General features: G+C 40.2%; 1 protein-coding gene across 2 annotated transcripts in view; it reads right to left on the bottom strand.

Moving 5' to 3' along the window:
* CIMIP6 (ciliary microtubule inner protein 6) overlaps window positions 1-18,184 on the bottom strand; it is a 161,228-nt gene that overhangs the window by 22,886 nt on the left and 120,158 nt on the right. Inside the window, exons 2-5 of one of the 2 annotated variants that reach the window (XM_081832035.1) lie at window positions 10,764-10,861; window positions 7,721-7,789; window positions 7,526-7,605; window positions 3,176-3,386 (exon numbers count right to left, since the gene is read on the bottom strand). In XM_081832035.1, the coding sequence (XP_081688161.1) occupies window positions 3,176-3,386; window positions 7,526-7,530 (216 nt within the window). In that variant the 5' untranslated portion in view covers window positions 7,531-7,605; window positions 7,721-7,789; window positions 10,764-10,861. Of the gene's footprint in view, window positions 1-3,175; window positions 3,387-6,631; window positions 6,826-7,525; window positions 7,606-7,720; window positions 7,790-10,763; window positions 10,862-18,184 lie in introns of those variants that run through there. The other variant, XM_081832034.1, reaches the window with a different exon arrangement.

Raw genomic sequence — 18,184 nt, 5'->3', positions numbered from 1 at the left:
AGAGAAAGCAGGATGCCTCCCCTTCTAGCCCAAGACCGGTCTTTCCTGCTTCAGGATAACAGTCATTGCAGCTCCATGGTATGGAGACATCTAGAGATTCCTGAGGAAGAGGCTCCCACTAACCCCCACCCGTGGAAGACCTGATGGCCATTATACTGTGAACTCCTTAGCCACCTTTGGAAACCACTGTGAGGCGGTCTTTGTTATACTTCTGCTATCTCTAAGCCTTCAGAAAGGCATTGAGACATTAATTAGTTTTCATTCTTTGGGAAATTAAGGGAGAGTCTTGGGCGGAGAAGTAGTAAAGGCAATTGGGGCAACCTGGAGAAGCCAGTTCAGAGAATGCAAGAGGTGGTAGGTAGAACTCCACGGCAGCCTGACAAAGACGGCTGCCACTGGGGGCGGTCCTCTGTGGAACACAAAATCCTCCTTGGGGGATTCCTAGGGAAATACGGACTTTTGACAACACTTTACAGAGAATCACGTTTTATTAGGGGAGCTCAAAGGCTTTAAAACATTGAAGTGTTATGGGAAACACTAGAGGTACATTGTATCTATGTTCATCTCTATTTTGCTGTGGATACTGGGAGTGCTGAAAATACCTCTTTTTAAGCAACCCATAATGTCCCTGATAAGTTATTCCTAAATTGTGTTCTGTGGAATACTAGTTCTGTGGCATATTAAAAGGTGTTATATAAAAAAGGTTTCCAAAGTTAAATAAATTTGGGAAATACTGAGGTAAGTAAAGTGAAATAAGTTTATCACAGGATTTCTTAGAACCTTTCTATACAAATGGGATTTGTGAAGCTTTAAGATCTAAATATATAGCTTTTCCAAAATGTATTGACTTTGGAATGTTATTTTATTGAGCACATAGGCAGGGCTAATGCTCTGAAACGTATACTTTGGAACATAATGACCTAGTATAATCTCTTTTAAAAACACAAGACCACCAAACTCTTGTGATTGGCAGTGACCGAGCTACAGCTTTTTTACTTTTTCTGGCACCCCCAATTTTATGTCCCTATATAGAACTGTGTGGTTGTTTTATTTAAATATCTTGTAAATAAGTAAAACCAACCAATCTGGTGTTAGGTTCTTAAGCTGTTATCTTAGCAAAACACATAGGAGAGCAGATGTGTCACTTTAAATATTAGGCAACATTATTTTCTTTACTCTTGCATTAAAGCCAGCACTACTCTAAACCAGTTAATTTTTTAAAACAACCAAACTAACCTTTAAAAAGAAACCTGTCATCTTAAATAAAGGAACAAAGTGTACAGATACGTGAAAGGAGCGTTCTTTTATTACTCCTCGAGTCCATGGAAGTGAGTACACTTATATTGCTGTTTTTGTTTTTTAAATATGAACAGTGCCTTCACTCCACGCCCAAAACAAATACACTCTTAACTCTGTGATGCATCTTCAGTCTTTCTTTATACCTCCTCACTCATGTCCACCAGCAGCCTCTCTTCCCTGTCCTCTTACTTCATCTCAAACTTCCTTTTACCATCTCTTAAAGGTCCCTGACTCAGTTAGCCTTTAGTACCCATAAACAAGGATCCTACTGCTATTAGGTTGCCCCATAGGGACAGCAGCTCCTAATACTACCTTTCTCAAGACACCTATCAACTAAGAGTAAGAGAAAAGTAGTTGATTGATTTTTTGAGATTTTTACATTTTATATCTCCATTCTAAAACCCATTTCTTTTCCTTAGTATCTCCAAGGTAAGGGTGGGTTCAGTTAACAGGTTTTTTTTTTGTTTTTGTTTTTGTTTTTTAAACAGTTAGGTTTTAATTCAGCCCTGACTTAGAGCTCAGGAAGTCATTCATTAACTTTTGTAAGAAACATGGGAACTTCACTAACCTGGATTTCTGGACCAGACTTATTTCCCCATTTTAGGCCTGGACTATCAATATCTTTTAAATCCCCCAATAATTGCTTATTTATAAAACAAAATAGCCTTAAAATTGCCCACATGAAGTTTTATTACATGACATTAATGCCTATATGACTACATTAATTCCTGCCCCAAGAAGATCTCCCATTCAAACACAGTGACCTGGTATGTTATCTATTTTAAGATAAGAACATTGGATGTTACTGATGTGAAGATAGGTTGCTAAAAGCAATCTCCATTTAAATATTAAATCACAACTACACATAAACACACATGGCAAAAGGAACTTTGCAGCTGAGATTAAGTTAAACATCTTGGGAAGAGGACATTATCCAGGATTATCTAGGTGGGCCCAATGTAATCGCACCCATCCTCGGAAGAGGGAGAGAGTCAGAGAAAGATTTGAAGACGCCATGCTGCTGGCTTTCAAGAGGAAGGGGCCACGAGCCAAGGAGCGCAGGCAGCTTCTAAAAGCTGGAAAAGGCAAGGAACTGGATTTTCCCTTAAATCCTCCAGAAGGAAACCAGCCCTGCTAATAGCTAAGGAGACTGATTTTGGACTTCTGAGCTCAAGAAATGTTGAGAATAAATTTGTGTTGCTTTAAGCTAGTGTTTAAATTTGTGGTAATTTGTAACATCAGGAACAGGAAACAGAATAAATTATACCTCAACAAACCTAAGTTTAAAGAAAGAAGATAATGAAATATATTTTAGTACGATAGAGAATAAAAGTGTGGTTTGACTAAACCAACAGTCCTGGGTCAGAAACACGACTGTGACATTTGCTCACCATGTCATCTCATCATGATATGTTATCGTCTGTAAAATATTTCTAATACTAACCCCTAAAAACTGTTGCACAGATTAAAGCATATAACTTATATAAAACACTTAGCTCATCCCTAGCACTTCACACACTTTAAATAAATGGTAGCTATTATTTTATAGAGAGTATCATGGGAATTTTTTATATTAGAATATGTGACACAAATACAATATTATAGATTTCTTCAGTACCTGCCAAGCACTACTAAGTGGCCATAATCTGACTCAATCTAGAAAAATGGTTATTTGGATTCTTTCCCTTTTTATATATTGTTTATATGCAATAGTTACTTGGGAGAATAGTCTCAGGTTACTGCTTTTAACTACTGGATTATAAAAAGTATTAGTCTGAAATATGTCACATCCTTTATGTAGTCTGTGACCAAATTATCCTGCAAAACAGCTTCTGAATCTAAATCTGTATTTGTATATAAGGAACATCTATCCAACCTGCTTTTCTGGCCCTTTTTTGGGATCTATATAGGGAACTGGTTCATTGAATGTTCTTGCGTTTGTATGAATGAATTTCGCATAATATACACGTCCTCTCCCGACACATGGTTTTGAATGTTGTATACTTTTTCCAGGTTTTTTGTCATGTTTGATTTCTTCTTTTTTTTCAGTTACATACACTATACCAGCATCTTCTATTTTATGCTCTCTGAAAAACAGAATTAAATAGTAAGTAATGTATCCCAATGAGCATTTTAGGACTGTGTCGTAATTGTATAAAATAAAATTTAAATATATTTCAAGTATCAGTCAAGACAATTTAGGCTTTATTAATAGTTATAAGGGACTTGTGCAATTAAAATATGGAAGGGTATCTTGTCATTTTAAATCATATAAAAGATAAAGGGATTTGTGTTAATAATGATTATTCATAACAATACACCAGTGCATTGTACAGACTTTCACTTGCTTGGAATAAAAAAAGAGTAGTGATTTGATCATGGTTACAGATCCTGTTTGCAGCATTTATTCATGAAGGTGAGTTACATGCTAATCTTAACTCATCTTCTTTAAAAGTTAGTTACTTAAGGGGTGCCTGGGTGTCTCAGTAGGTTGAGCGACTGACTCTTGATTTTGGCTCAGGTCATGATCTTGGGGTCCAGGATGGAGCTTGACTCTTGATTCTGGCTCAGGTCATGATCTTGGGATCCAGGGATCCAGCCCAGCGTCAGGCTCCGTGCTCAGTGGGGAGTCTGCTTGAGATTCTCTATCTCCCTCTCTCCCTGTCCCTCCTTCCCTCACCCTACACACATACTCTCTCTCTCTAAAATAAATGAATGAGGGCGCCTGGGTGGCTCAGTTGGTTAAGCGACTGCCTTCGGCTCAGGTCATGATCCCGGAGTCCTGGGATCGAGTCCCACATCGGGCTCCCGGCTCGGCGGGGAGCCTGCTTCTCCCTCTGACCCTATCCCCTCTCATGCTGTTTCTCTCTCTCTCTCTCTTAAATAAATAAATAAAATCTTTAAAAAAAAAATAAAATGAATGAATCTTAAAAAGAAAAGTTACTTAGTAAATTCAGTCACCTGGACAAGGATAGCTATTTAATTTTAAAAGTTCACTTGGCAAAACTTATAAAAGCTACCAAATGACCACTATTATTTACCTTTTCAGGAAAAGACCACTGTGTAGGCCTGAGAAAAATCAATTCAATCTCATCACTTTTTGCTTTTAATAACTAGACTGGTACCAAAATGAACATTATTGAATTTTTTTAAATATTAAAAAATGTTTAGAAAGAATTTATAGAAAGTTTCTCTTTTAAATAAAGAGTGACAGAGATTATAAAAGGCAGTATTTTAAAATTTCACATTCTTGGAAAATAAAGAATGAAATAGAGGAATGTGAATCATCATTAAGTAGCTACCTGAGGAAGCATCCTGTTCATCACAGGTAAATGGACCGCCATTACAGTATTTGCATATTTCTGGTGAATCTGCTGGGATTGTTTTTTAGTCTGGCTTAGTGTAGCTGTATACTCCCAACCCCCACTCCAGTACACATACAAACAACATTCAGCACCCTTGGATTCCAGCTCCCTGCAGCCCCAACAAAAATTGCTCTCTGTAAAGGTTTTGGAAAAACTGATTACTGGTCAAGTGTGAATAACTTCTAAGGCTTTTTCTATTACCTTAAAAAAAAAAAAACATATCTCTGGAAAGGTCATGATCAATTTATTATATACATCTGATATCAATTTTTTCCATCTGCTCCTCATGGTTGTAACTCAGCAATACACTTGCACTAGCATCACATCCTTGAAGGAAGGTCCGACTGTGGCTATATGCTTGCTTACATATGCATTTGTTCAATTAAGTATTGTGGTGTGAGTAGTTATAGATTAACACATAAATGTGAACTATATGATTCTGTAGTAATTTCTTACTAGAAGGAAATACAAAAACACTAATGGGCAGTGAAGAAAGTTAGACCTGGGTTGGAATCCCAACTCTGCCATTTAATATCTGAGTCTTGGTTTCCTCCTTTGCATGATAAGGGCAAGAATGCCTATTGAGAGAGATGTGACAATAACATTGAATAATTCATTCTTTCAACAGATATTTATTGAATTTTGTGCCTGGTGCTGCTCGGCACTGAGGATAGGGGAGTGACAAAACAAAAATTCCTGCCCTCACAGAACTTACATTCTAGTGAGGGAAGGCAGATGGAGAAATCAAATAATAAGTAAAACATACAGTCTTTTGGATGGTGTTAAGTGCTGAGGACAACAACAGAGCAGGGAATGGGGAAAAGAAGTGTATGTATGTGGGAGAGAGGCTGCATTTTTAGACAGGGTGGAGGCTGCATTATGAAGGTGGCAACTGAAAAAAGGAAAGAGGGGAGCGAGCTAAGAGGATATTTGAGGAAGGGTGTTCTAGCAGAGTGAACTGTAATTGTCAAAGCATTGCAACAGAAGCACCTGTCCTTAGGTGCTTCTCAAAGTATGGTCCCGGAAGTAGCTGCATTGACATCAATTTACCTTGTTAGAAGCACAAATTCACTGGCCCCATCCCAACCTGAGGCAGATTCTCAGGAAACTGTTTTAACCAGCTCTCCAGGTGATTCTTATGTATGTTGAGAACCACTGTTCAGTGACAAAAATATAGGCTTTGGAAGCAGATACCCCTGGCCATGTGGTATTAGCTGTAACACCTTGGTCAATAGTTCTTAAAATTTAGGGTACATCAGAATCACCTGGAGGCTTCTTAAAACCCAGATTATTGTTCTCAACTCCAAATTTCTGATTCAGTATATCTGTGGTGGGGAGCCTGCAAGAATATGCATTTCTAATAAGTTCTCAGGTGATGCTGGATGGGCGGGAGGGAAGCACACTTCGAGAATCACTGCTGGAGCCAAGTGGAGTAGGAGGGCAAGCGGTAAGACCCAATAAAGGAAAAGGGGCAGTTTGTGTAGGTCCCACAGGCCACTGTAAGGACCCTAGCTCTTACTCTGCAAGGGCCAATGGAGAATAGTGATCTAACCTACGTTAGATCCGCTTGCCTCTCTGCAGCCGAGGCTGTTAACAACATCCAAGTAAGAGACGCTGGTAGCTGGGCGAGGGTGGGGATTATACTGGAGTTCTGGATATATTTTAAAAGTAAAGGCTACAGAATTTTGTAATAATTTAGATGTAGGGTGTGAGAAGGAGTGGATGATTCCATGGGACTTGAAGAATGTTGGGCCAGATGCAATGCATGTAAAGTGCCCGACACACGGTGGGTGCCCAGTAAGTGTTTTAAAAATATATTCCGGTAAGCGCGCTCGACTACTAGGATGGAAGAGGAGAAGCTCTAATGATGGCCCGAGGACCCACCCCTCGGGTCTCACTTCACCCTCCCCGAAGGAAGGAAGGAAATATTTTCAGAAGGGGAAAGAAAACCAAACCCCAGCACTTACTGCTGCTTATCCTCCTTTACCTCCATGGGCTCCCACGGCCTGACACGAGGCAGCGAGGAGCCTCACGGGAAGATCTGGGACTAAGCCCTGCGGGGAAAGGGGCGCGCGGAGGGCCGCGACTGTGACTCGCAAGTTGCTAAGCGACGGCGGGCTCCCGGCGCGCGGCCTCGGAAAGAGGCTTGGGGGCGGAGCCGGAGCGCGCAGGCGCAGTAATCCGGCTCGGCCCCGCAAGCTAGCGGGTGCGCCCGCAGGGCCAAGCAGGGGCTGGTGGTCGGATCTCTGGGCGTCCTTCCCGGACCCGCCCCAGGCTGAACGATATGTGTTTGAACTTGGCCTTTCTTATCGGGCCGGGCTGAGTGTTTATTAAGGCCCACTTTGGCCTTGGGGATCGGCAAGGGGCGGTTCCCAGAGCCTCCCCCGCGGCCCGCGGCCCTCGGCTCTGGTGCTGGAGGCTGTACTGCCTGCGTCCCCGCAGAGCCTGGCAGGAGGCCTCCCGGCGTTGCCCACGTCTGCGGCAGCTGGCTCCAAAAGTGCACGCAGGCAGGAGAGAAACTTGTTTACGTGAACCGTTAAATACTGTGCAAGTCATGATTCGCTGTTCCTGGGCTGACTAGTCTTTACTTGAAAAAGCTTGGCTGTCGCTGTTCTCCACGATTTCTGGCCAATCTTCCTTCCCCGGCCGGCAGCAAGCATTAAAATAGAGCAAGGGAACACTCATCTCCTGCAAACGAGACTCCCCGCGGTGTGTGCATCTGCTCCAGCTTGAATGGGGTTCAGAATCGGGCGGAGGGGACGGTAGGCTTTGGCAGCAGGTTGGGGTTGATATTAGTAGCGCTTATCCAAAAAGAGCAAGTTGATGACTTGCGTCCACCTTCTGGCCCCGGATTTTCTTACCTCATTTCACCATTGCTTCCCAGTTTCCACTACCAGAGCCAAATGTCTTTGGAATCAGCCATGGTAACTCTTGCACTTGCCTGGATAATGGGAAAAGAAAAATCCTTATTGAGTTGAATTCTGCTGTATAACCAAGCTATGCATGTGCGCATGTTTTGTAACCCAGAGCCAGTATTAGTATGTATTTACATTTACCTGGAGTAATGTGGAGAGAGTTGAGTTTGGTCGCCGGACTCATTGTACATACGTGAGCTTAAGTCCCTCCTCTGAGGAAGAAGAATATATGAATAGAAGTTTGATATCTAGTTACCTACACAACTGAGTTGGTAAAAAGAGTGGAGTGTGTGTAAATACGTGTTTGGGGAATAAGGATTGGGTGGGTAAATACGTATGGGGAGAGCGGGTTGAAAACCCCAAAATGGGGGAACTAACAATTGAGCTCCTGCTTGAGAGCCAGGCCTTTGTTCAGCACTGTATTAAACACCACATACTTACCTGGTTTTATCCTAGTCATCAGTCTCTGGGAGCATAGGCCTTCGGCACAGTCAGTATTTGAATCCTTGTTCCACCCCTTAGTAGCTGCTTCAGTTGGGCAAATGATCTATTATCTCTGAGCTTCAATGTCTTCATCCACAAAATGAAAATATTCTTAAGGTTGTCCTCAGGTGTGGATGATTTAATACAGGCAGAGTACTGATGGGGGGTTGGCATACTCATGGTCAGTCCTTGGTCATTATTAGCTCGGGTTTTGATTGAGCAGTTTGATGTGATATGCTACCCCATGTCTTTAAGACTTAGTCAACTCTCTCATCAGTCCCTCTAATATTGATTCCATCCTTCACCAATCTCTTCAAGCTCCTAAAACCACTCACCTTCAGGGACATTCCCAACTGCTTGCTGTGAATAAATGAGGAATTTCTCAACTTTGTCCCTTTCAAAACAAATTCACCTGCATCCATACAAAATGAAAGTTGTTTGGTTCTATTTTGAGTCATGTAGTATAAGACTAAAATCTAAATAAATATATTTATGTCAATCTCTTTCCAATTGTTAAGCAGTTCATATATATGTAGATTTATTGAGGGATGTTAGAAGCATTTTAAAAAGATAATTATGCCTACCACAGAAAAGTCACAATCTAGTTAGGAATACAAGACATACATACTGAAAAAAAATGTGAACAATGATACACAACAGTAGTATGTAACTGATTGTCATAAGTGTCAAATTTCAGTACTGAGGATAATACAGTATTATAAAAATGTGCCAATTATTTGAAAATGCCCATTACTTATGATTGGTACATCCTCTGTAGGGCACTGCAAAATAATGTGGATTTTAATAGTGACTTTTTAATGTAGAAAAAGCACTGGAATGTTAGTTTTTTCTACTACTAACCAGCTACTCTGACCTAGGAGAAACACTTAAACCTGTCTGCTGTAGATTCTCATTTGTTTAAATAAAAAAAAAAAAAAAGGGTAGATTAGATCATCTTTATGATCCCTTTCAGCGGTAAAATACAGTGATTCTGGGTAATCTATGTCTGAAAATCAGTGAACACACTAGCCTCAATAATACATGTAATTTTCTCATGTTAGGTAGTTTGGATTCTTATCAGCGAAGAATAATTCAAAGTGGCTTACTAATATTGTGCAAGTTAAAAATACTAGTGCTGTTTGAGCTAGAACACCATATGTGAGGAAACACAATAGGATAGAAATTGCTCATCCGAAATGTTATAGATGCAGAAAATTGTCAACACTTTTTTCAAACCATAGGAAAATGCCAAAAATAATGAAGGTACAGTTGTATAACCTGATAGGAAAAGAGAGTCCAGCTTCCTCTCAGTTCTTTATTCAGTGATGTGATACCAGTGAGGAGCTCAAGAGTATGGCATCAAGTCAAATCTATCTCTACTTTTATTTTTTTAAAGATAGTTTGTTTTCCTCAATGATAGGTATTGTAAAGGTAAATGAGAAAATACAGAGAATTTACCCTGGCACATAGTAAGCACTCATTAAAACTTAGCTGTTAGTATTCTTCCTGTTTTTATAATTAGTAGGGTAGACAGTCCATCAAGTACATGTATTATATTGTCATTTTTTTCATTGTCTTTACTTCATTACTTTAGACTAAGAAATTTTTTTTAAGAGTTGATTTATTTGAGAGAGAGAGAGAGGAGCAGAGGGAGAGGGAGCCCCAATGTGGGGCTCGATCCCACGACCCTGAGATCATGACCTGAGCTGAAATCAATAATCAGCCGCTTAACCGACTGAGCCCCCCAGGCACCCCTTAGACTAAGAATTTTATCAAACCAAAATATACATTAATTTGAGGGCAATGGGAATGAAAAATGTTAGGTTTGCTTATCTTTGAAGATTAATAGTTTCAAATGAATTACAGATAGGAAAGGAACCCCGAGTTTTCCTCTAGTCTAAGTTCAAAACTAATTGATTTATATTGTACTTTTAAGAGAGAGAAAGATTAAAAAAAAAAAAAAAAAAAAGAGAGAGAAAGATTATAAAACAATATGAGGTGTGACATCTCTTAAAAGTCTCTAGTATAAATCATGTAGATCTCTCTGATACAAGTGATCCTGGATATATGCATGAACATGTTTATATTTGTTTAATGTATACATAAAAATCTTAAAAATTTTATGAGATCTCTTGAAATCACTAAAGCAATCACAGGCGGCCTGGGCTACTCCAAAATCATTGTTAGAAATCATGAGTTTGGCAATTTACTCCATTGAAGAAAGAAACCTGTATTTTATGATTTTGGAGCATTCTAGTCACCTCTATAATTTCATGACTCAAGGTTTATTTTAAAATAATCCACCTATGGTATCTTACATAGAAGCTGCATAACCAAAGGATGAGCAAAGGTGGTCCTAGGCAGCTGTTAGTAAAGGACCATGTTGGTACTATAGTGATGTCCTCAATAGAGTGGTCATGTAGTAAAGATTTATTGAATGAATAGCTATGGACATACTACTTCTTGAGAAAGGAATACAAAATGAAACACGGTTGAGGTGGTTACCATTCCCCAAAAGTTAGGAATCCCTAGTCTAAGCTGTCTAGTTTTGAGGGTTTTCTGTCTTCTAGCATATTTGCTAGAAGGGGGGACTGCTTTCCTTGTTTTCTATGAAGAATTCCAGAGATGTAGTAATGACTTGCAAGGAAGATGATCACATCTTATTATCTAATTATTGAGCAATCCAACATATATTCCACACCTTTTGTGTTCTGGCCTCTTCTTGCTGGACCATGAGATTCATAGTTGATTCATTTAGGGTTCTCAGCACCCAGGAAAGTGCCTTGCAAACAACAGGTCCTATCAATGAAATTATCAATGAAATTAACCCAGAAAAAATACCCAGAAAATACAAAATATATTGTACTACTTTGAGCTTTTCAGTGTTTTTACTGGACATAGGTAGTAATTGTTCAACAACTCCTTAGAGAATCTCCGCATTTTAAAAAGGGTAATTAAAACTACCTTCTAAACTAAGCAACTTAAGTTCTTAAATTTCTGCCCAATAAAATCAACCTTTGATCCCTTTGATGATACAAATTACTATTCCCTGTACTTGCCCTAGCAGAGGAGAACTAATGTTTATTGAAATTCAGGGTTAGAGCTGAGCTTAAGTCCTAGCTCTGTTTTTAAAGCTCTGTGACTCTGCATAACTTAGTTAAATTCTTTGAGCTTTAGATTTGGACTATGTCTCTTATTAATCTTTAAAAAATAAATGAATAGTGCTCGCTTCAGCAGCACATATACTAAAAAATGAATGAATAAGATCCCAAAAGAGTAGGGATGAAAGAACTTACCTTGTAGGGTTATTGGATCAAATAAGGAAAGCGTAAAGCGCCTTACACAAAGTAGGCACCCAAAAAGTACCATTTCCCACTGCCCTGCCCTAGCCTTAACTGTGGTGGAAGCTCACCCAGCTGGAAAGAGAAACAGCGAGGATTTGTTTTTAGATCAGTCTTTTTTATACCTCAGTGCCTTTGCCTAATGTTTCTCTACCTCTTGTTTAAATCGTGCCAATAAAAATGGAACATAAAGTTCAAAATAGGGTGTTCCTAATGTCACTATGGTGTGAGAATGGGTAAAAATAACTAGAAAGAGTAAACCCAGCAGATGTTTCAGGAGTGGACTCCTTCAAAACAGGAAGGCTCTGATAGGGGAGGAGAACATAATAACCATCAGAGATTGGGGGGGTGTTGAAAAGCGAAAGTTTGCACCGTCTACTTGTAAACTGTCACCATACACAGTGCATCGTCACCAACGTGCAGCAGCTGGAACTGACGTTGAGGTGCCAGAGTTCGTGAAACAGAAGCGGCAATCCAAGAACAAGCACACAATCGCTAGTCGCCACAGCTCCTGGCGCCACAGTGTCAGCCTGGGGTGACGAGCTGCTGAGCCATGGTCATTGTTTTTATATAGATGGGTAGACCTTGATAAATTTAAAAATGCTTTTCCGCTTTAGTACAAGTGAAGCCTTAGGACAGAAGCTTCCACTTAGGGCGCCTGGGTGGCTCAGTTGGTTAAGCGACTGCCTTCGGCTCAGGTCATGATCCCGGAGTCCCTGGATCGAGTCCCGCATCGGGCGGGCTCCCTGCTCGGCAGGGAGTCTGCTTCTCTCTCTGACCCTCCCCCCTCTCATGTACTCCCTCTCTCTCATTCTCTCTCTCTCAAATAAAAATAAATAAAATCTTTAAAAAAAAAAAAGAAGCTTCCACTTAAAGAAAAATGAGGGTTTTGACCTACAAGTTAGAATATCCCTTAAAAAAAAAAAATCACAGGTGAGATTTTATTTTTTTTTATTTATTTTTTTAAAGCAGAATTTTTTTTTTATATTTTATTTATTTATTTGAGAGAGAGAGAATGAGAGAGAGCACATGAGAGGGGGCAGGGTCAGAGGGAGAAGCAGACTCCCTGCGGAGCAGGGAGCCTGATGCGGGACTCGATCCAGGGACTCCAGAATCATGACCTGAGCCGAAGGCAGTCGCCCAACCAACTGAGCCACCCAGGCGCCCCACAGGTGAGATTTTAAATAGAAAAGTGCAACACTTTTAATTAATAAGGGGTAGTTTACCTCAAATACCTCCTAGGCCCATCTTTTCAATCTGACACGGCAAATCAACATTTCACAAGTCATTTCCTTTAAACTATTTTTCTAACCTATCCCCTTTCCCTTATGTAATTATAATGGTATTATGTGCTCCAAGTTATAGTTAATTATTTTGGTGTTTATAAGCTTTTCAAGAGTTTGGAAACTTAGCCATGTTTTTTTTTTTTTTATCATCTTAGGGTAAGCTGGGAGCAAACTTCCTGATTTAAATTTCCTTTTTTTTTTTTTTGGCTTTCTCTGCCAACATTGCTCTAAGGCTTTAATAATGGGTTGTAAGATTCAGGAAAAGAAATCTTAAAGGACTTTCCTATATTTTAAGAGAAGGGAAACAGCATTAGGAAGAAAGCTGGTATTTCTGTAGTTTTCTGTCACGTAGAGGACAGAGCGGGAAATACCATAGTCCTAACTTTATCTTGGCTAGTCAGCATCGTGGGGACGGCACGAAGCCTTGCAGGCCGTAAGGAGCTGCCACCATGAACAAAGACCTGAGCTCCCCTGACAGAAACCCAGAGGGCAAGTCTGACCTCTCGGGGTTTGTGTGCTTTAGTCCATACATTGGGATACCAACATGTACCCTATCTGCCCCGGCGAGGCCCTTGCACCCACAAGAGCTTTGTTAAACACCCCTTTGTTAGATGCATTGGTTGGGCCAGGTTAGTGTCCTCACCTCACCTTCTTGGGGTGAGTTGCAAGAGAAAAAGCAACTGCTCACATGTTAAGGACAGTTTGCCTCAGTGTGCGCTTTGGTAGCAGACTCTCCTGCAAAACTTGTATTTTCTTTTGCTTTTTGTTTCTATTTTAGCTTCTGTTCCCTTGTTGAGCCTTCTGTTAATCCTCATGTTAAGCTATATTTCATCTGTGTTAAGACTGTTACCTTATCCATAAGATAATCTGCTCCAAACTCTCTGTAGATGGGCCTGAATAGAGTAGAAGATGGGACCAAGTAATTAACGTTAGACTTTTGCTTTGAGTGGAATATAGTTTGATTAGATTGGATGAGAACAGAAAGCCTCACTAATGGGAAAATACAATGATTTTAATTATGTTATTTCCCTAATGAATGTTTGAGATTACATAAAAGAAAATCTGTAGAAGCCATATAATTTCATCTTGGCCATACTTCATGGGGTTATATCCCAACGTTACTATTTTCCTTTTATCATTTCCTATCCATATATGTAAGGGTCGTGGGTATTTTCCCTTAGAATTACTACTCTTTAAACTTTTTACCTTATCTAAGAAAATTTTTTATATTTTTTAACAGATCCATTGTGGTTTTTGTTGTTGTTGTTGTTTAGAGAGGGAAAGGAGGGGCAGGGAGAAGGGCAGAAGAAGGGGAAAGAGAGAATCTGAAGCAGGCTCCAAGCCCAGCCCAAAGCAGGCTCAATCTCACAACCCTGAGATCATGACCTGAGCCGAAATCAAGAGTCAGAGAGTCAGACACTTAACTGACTGAACCACCCAGGTGCCCCATCCATTATGAACTTTTCTTCGGGACTGAATATAGATAGAACTGAAATTCTACTTGTTTTAATATTCTTTTTGCTTCTCATTCAGTATTTGCAGGAATATAGCATAATGGTCACAAACTGTGCCCTGAAATTGGAACCACTTCCTAATGACATGACTTTGAGCAAGTTTTACCTTTCTGAACCTTAATTTCCTCATCAAAAAGTAGTAATAATTATTGTCCCTGCCTTCCTCATAGTGTTCTTGTGAGGCTGAAATAAGATGGTCCATATGTACTGCCTGGCCCATGGTAGGTGCTAAGCCACTGATCAGTCAGGATTACCATTAAAAAACAAATGGTTTAAGAGTTGAGATTGTCTCATACTCCTCTCTTTGTGCCCAGCCCCATGCTTGGGATCCAGCAGATTCTTGGTAGATATTTCCTGAATAAATGGCAAAAATACCCAGTAAGTTTTATATAGTCCTCATTCTTTGTTTGCCAGGCCACCGGTTTATCCCTGCTTCTGGAATTTTTCACTGAGCGTTATGGGTACCAGAGATCGGACTCCTGGAGTGTCCTGAAACCTTGGTGTTTATGCAAGAAAGGTTGCATAAAGGTTGCATATTTTGGGGACGTATTTTTCAGCCCTCTTTTGGCTTTCGACTTGGCACTCTTACAAGGCATGGATCTCTGACTTCACACGGCTCTACTGATCTCACAGCTCCACAGTTTGGATCCTCTAGTCCAAATGGTGTATTTTACCATAAACCATCCTCATTTCTGCGTTACTCTGTTTACAGATATAGTTAACTTACCTGGACTCTGTTCCCTCCTATTTGGAAGAAGGAACTTTGATCTTTGTTCATGGTTTAAAAGGAAACTGTTGCTGCACTTCTAGCATCCCTCTCTCCACCTACTTTCATTCCACCGTGGAACAAATTTGCTCAGCAGACTGTCAGGACTGGACATTGACTGGGACCATTTTACCAGCGGGTGGGATCACTGCATTAAAGGTCATTGCTCAGGAATGTTGTACTTCCTGTCCCCAGGAATTGGACAAACCAGAAAGAGTCTTTCTCAGCTGGCCTGGCCATTTTAACACTCCGTTCTACCTGCAGCTGGATGGAGCTGATGGAGCAGTCATCCAGAATCATGCAGCTGTTTAGAGAGAGTCTAGAACTCAAGGGAAAACATGGAGGAAGTAAGAGGGCTTGCTTTGGCCTCCTACTCCAAATCAGTTTCAGTCGTAGTCTACTTCTACTCCATTGTTGAACTGGGTCCTTGTCCAGTTAATGAAATCATGACTTTGTTTGCTATTGGGCTGTCATTTCTTGTCTATATACTTCTTTGGCAGAGAATCCCAGAGGTAAGACCAAGGCCATGTGCAAAACCAAACCCTTAATGTCCTTCTCCATCCAGTCCAACCTAGTTCACTAAAACCTTTTAGACAACCACTGTAAGGATCTTCTTCTAAAGCTAGACCTTTTGCAGTATTAAGAGAGGTAGCCTATTCAAATCTTCTCCTATTTACCCTGTTGATGAGGGAGAGAGTCCTGCCCTACAGTTACAGGGATGGTTGAACACAGGACACCTGACCCTGGACAGATGACACCATCCACAGTTTCCTAGTCACACAGCCACAGAGATGGACACCATGCCCTGCAGGGCCACATGGGGGTTGCATCAAGAACAGAATGAACACCCAGAGGCTGTGGGAGGCAGGCTTTGTAGTGTCAGGAAGATGAGGTCACCCCTGGTTTCCACTAGAGAATGTGAATGGCTTGTTTGACTAATTTTGCAGGCTGGCAGGGAACTAAAACTTGCTACTCGGGGTTAAGCGGGAAGTGCATCTGGTCCCTTGGAAGGGAGGTTGTTAGGCCAGCGAAACTTTTCCCTGGTAGCAGATGGGGAAAGAGAATTTGCAGTTGGGCCATTTGAGCTCCTCCTGATGTCATCCAGTGTCAAGGCAGTGCATAATATTGGGCCTTAATTTTTTAGGATTTACACCACACAGACTATACTAACATAACGTCATTCATTCATTACCTTGGAATTTTACTCTAGATGTGTGTTTGTGAAGGTCCGTACTTCCCAGTAAGATTGTGAGCTATTCAGGGACAGCCAGCACTTAAAAAACTGTGCACATTATGGTTTGGAAAAACCTGATTTGCATTACAATGACCTGTCCTATCTCAAAGTGGTATTGTCAATTGTAGTCCTATGAATACCACTTAATACACCCAAGTTCTGTCCTTGGATGTGGTTAATTTTTTAAATGTAGCAAAGCTTTGAGCACTAAAGGATGTGCTAGGTAGAACTTAAACTTGTATGGGTGAAGAACTTGAACTCCTGGCTGGCAACGTTGCCCACATACAGCCCTCATACCGCTGACTTCCAGCCCTGTGATGTGCCCTGCATTGACAGCTCCACACATTTAGAGTTATCCCTGTTTGCTGACATTCGAGAAGAGCTAATGTGGTTTTTTTCCACTCTGTTTTCAAACAATGGGTAAAACAATAAAACAAATGGAACACTGGCATTCTTTTTAAAATCAGAGTTAAGCTAAGGCTTAAATACCAGAATGCTGATGTCTGAAATGTTTTATTCCGGCTGCATATTTTAGGCACTAATGGGGCCCATTAAGAGGTCTTATTGTTGATAAATTGAAACAAATTGGTGTGAAGGAGGAAATGTGAGGAGGTCGCAGACAGATTGAAAGAATTTACAGTATATTCCCTCAATTTTCTAAAAATCTAATATAAAGTCTTTTATTCATCTCAATTTAAGTCCATTAAACTAATTTTATTTTCTACTTTATTAAAATATTTGTTAAATCCTACGCAACCATAAACAAAGCTCTTTCCCTTTTAACTGTGATATACTTAGACAAATGACTGAAAGTTTCAAAATTTCACTGATTTTTATATTGTCTGGGTAATCCATTATGTCTCTGAGATAAGAATGCCTTTCTTGTACTTCTTAAAAATAATCCTATCTAGATCCATCAACGTACAGAGGAACTATTGTTGTAAAGAAACTATTCATTTCACTCGCACATGGAAACTTGAAACTAGTTCCTTAAATTCAAATGAGATTTCCATTTTGCTCAACTCTTCATTGGCGTAGAAATTCCTATCCAGAGATGAACCCTGCTTTTAAGGATTAAGTGCTAACTCAGTTTCTCCACTATTAGAGTTTAATCCTAAAAACTTTCTGGTGAAGTCACCACTTAAAATTCCAAATTAGGTATTAGGAATTTGATGTACATATGTTTTCAATAGGTGTTTTTTTTTTCATATTATAAAAGAATACCTGCTTATTATAGAAAAATTTGGTAAACATATATATAAATAAAGCTCAATTTGACCCGCTAGAGACAACCAGTGTTCAATTGCAGCGGATTTGTACCCATGTTTCCCTCATCAGTCTAGAGCTGTGCTAAAATGGTAGCCACTCACCACCTGAGGCAGTGTCCCCCTAAACCCCATTCTGTCTCTTCTCTTCAGCAGGGCCTCCATGCACTGTGTGGATTCCCTCTTCCTGCTCCTATGGTCTAGAAATTGCCTGTAGGCAGAAAATAATGGCAACTGAAGGGCTCACCTCATTTGTTGCCCTTTCCTCGGGGATCACGGTCCTGCACGGCCTCTGGTCTGATGTCTGGAATCAGTCGTTCTATATATTTTGTGCAGTGTTCTAGTGTTTACCATGTGAGATTAAGTCTAGTGCTTGTCACTGTATCACGAATGATAGTGGAAGTTGTTGTCACCTTATTTTATGTGTCTCATAATCAACATGTGCTTGATTATGGGAGAAGTGTTTATAGGGGAATTGAAAACGTCTCTCACATATTTTCATGGAGATAGAGTCTTCTGTCATCTTAGTTTAAGTCTTTGGGGAAATATTTCCTTTTCTATATTAGGTGCTACAGATATAGCAGGGTACAAACTTAGAAAAATTCCTGCCCTAAGGTGGCTTACACTGGGATAAAGACAATAAATAAGTAATATATAGAATATTAGATAGTGATAGGCACCATGGAGAAAGAGAGAAGTAGATGGAGAGTTAGGGG

This window comes from Leptonychotes weddellii, chromosome 10 (genome assembly GCF_054177405.1).
Source record: "Leptonychotes weddellii isolate Sample4059 chromosome 10, ASM5417740v2, whole genome shotgun sequence".
Classification (NCBI taxonomy): domain Eukaryota; kingdom Metazoa; phylum Chordata; class Mammalia; order Carnivora; family Phocidae; genus Leptonychotes; species Leptonychotes weddellii.
This window is presented reverse-complemented; position numbering and strand designations above follow the sequence as displayed.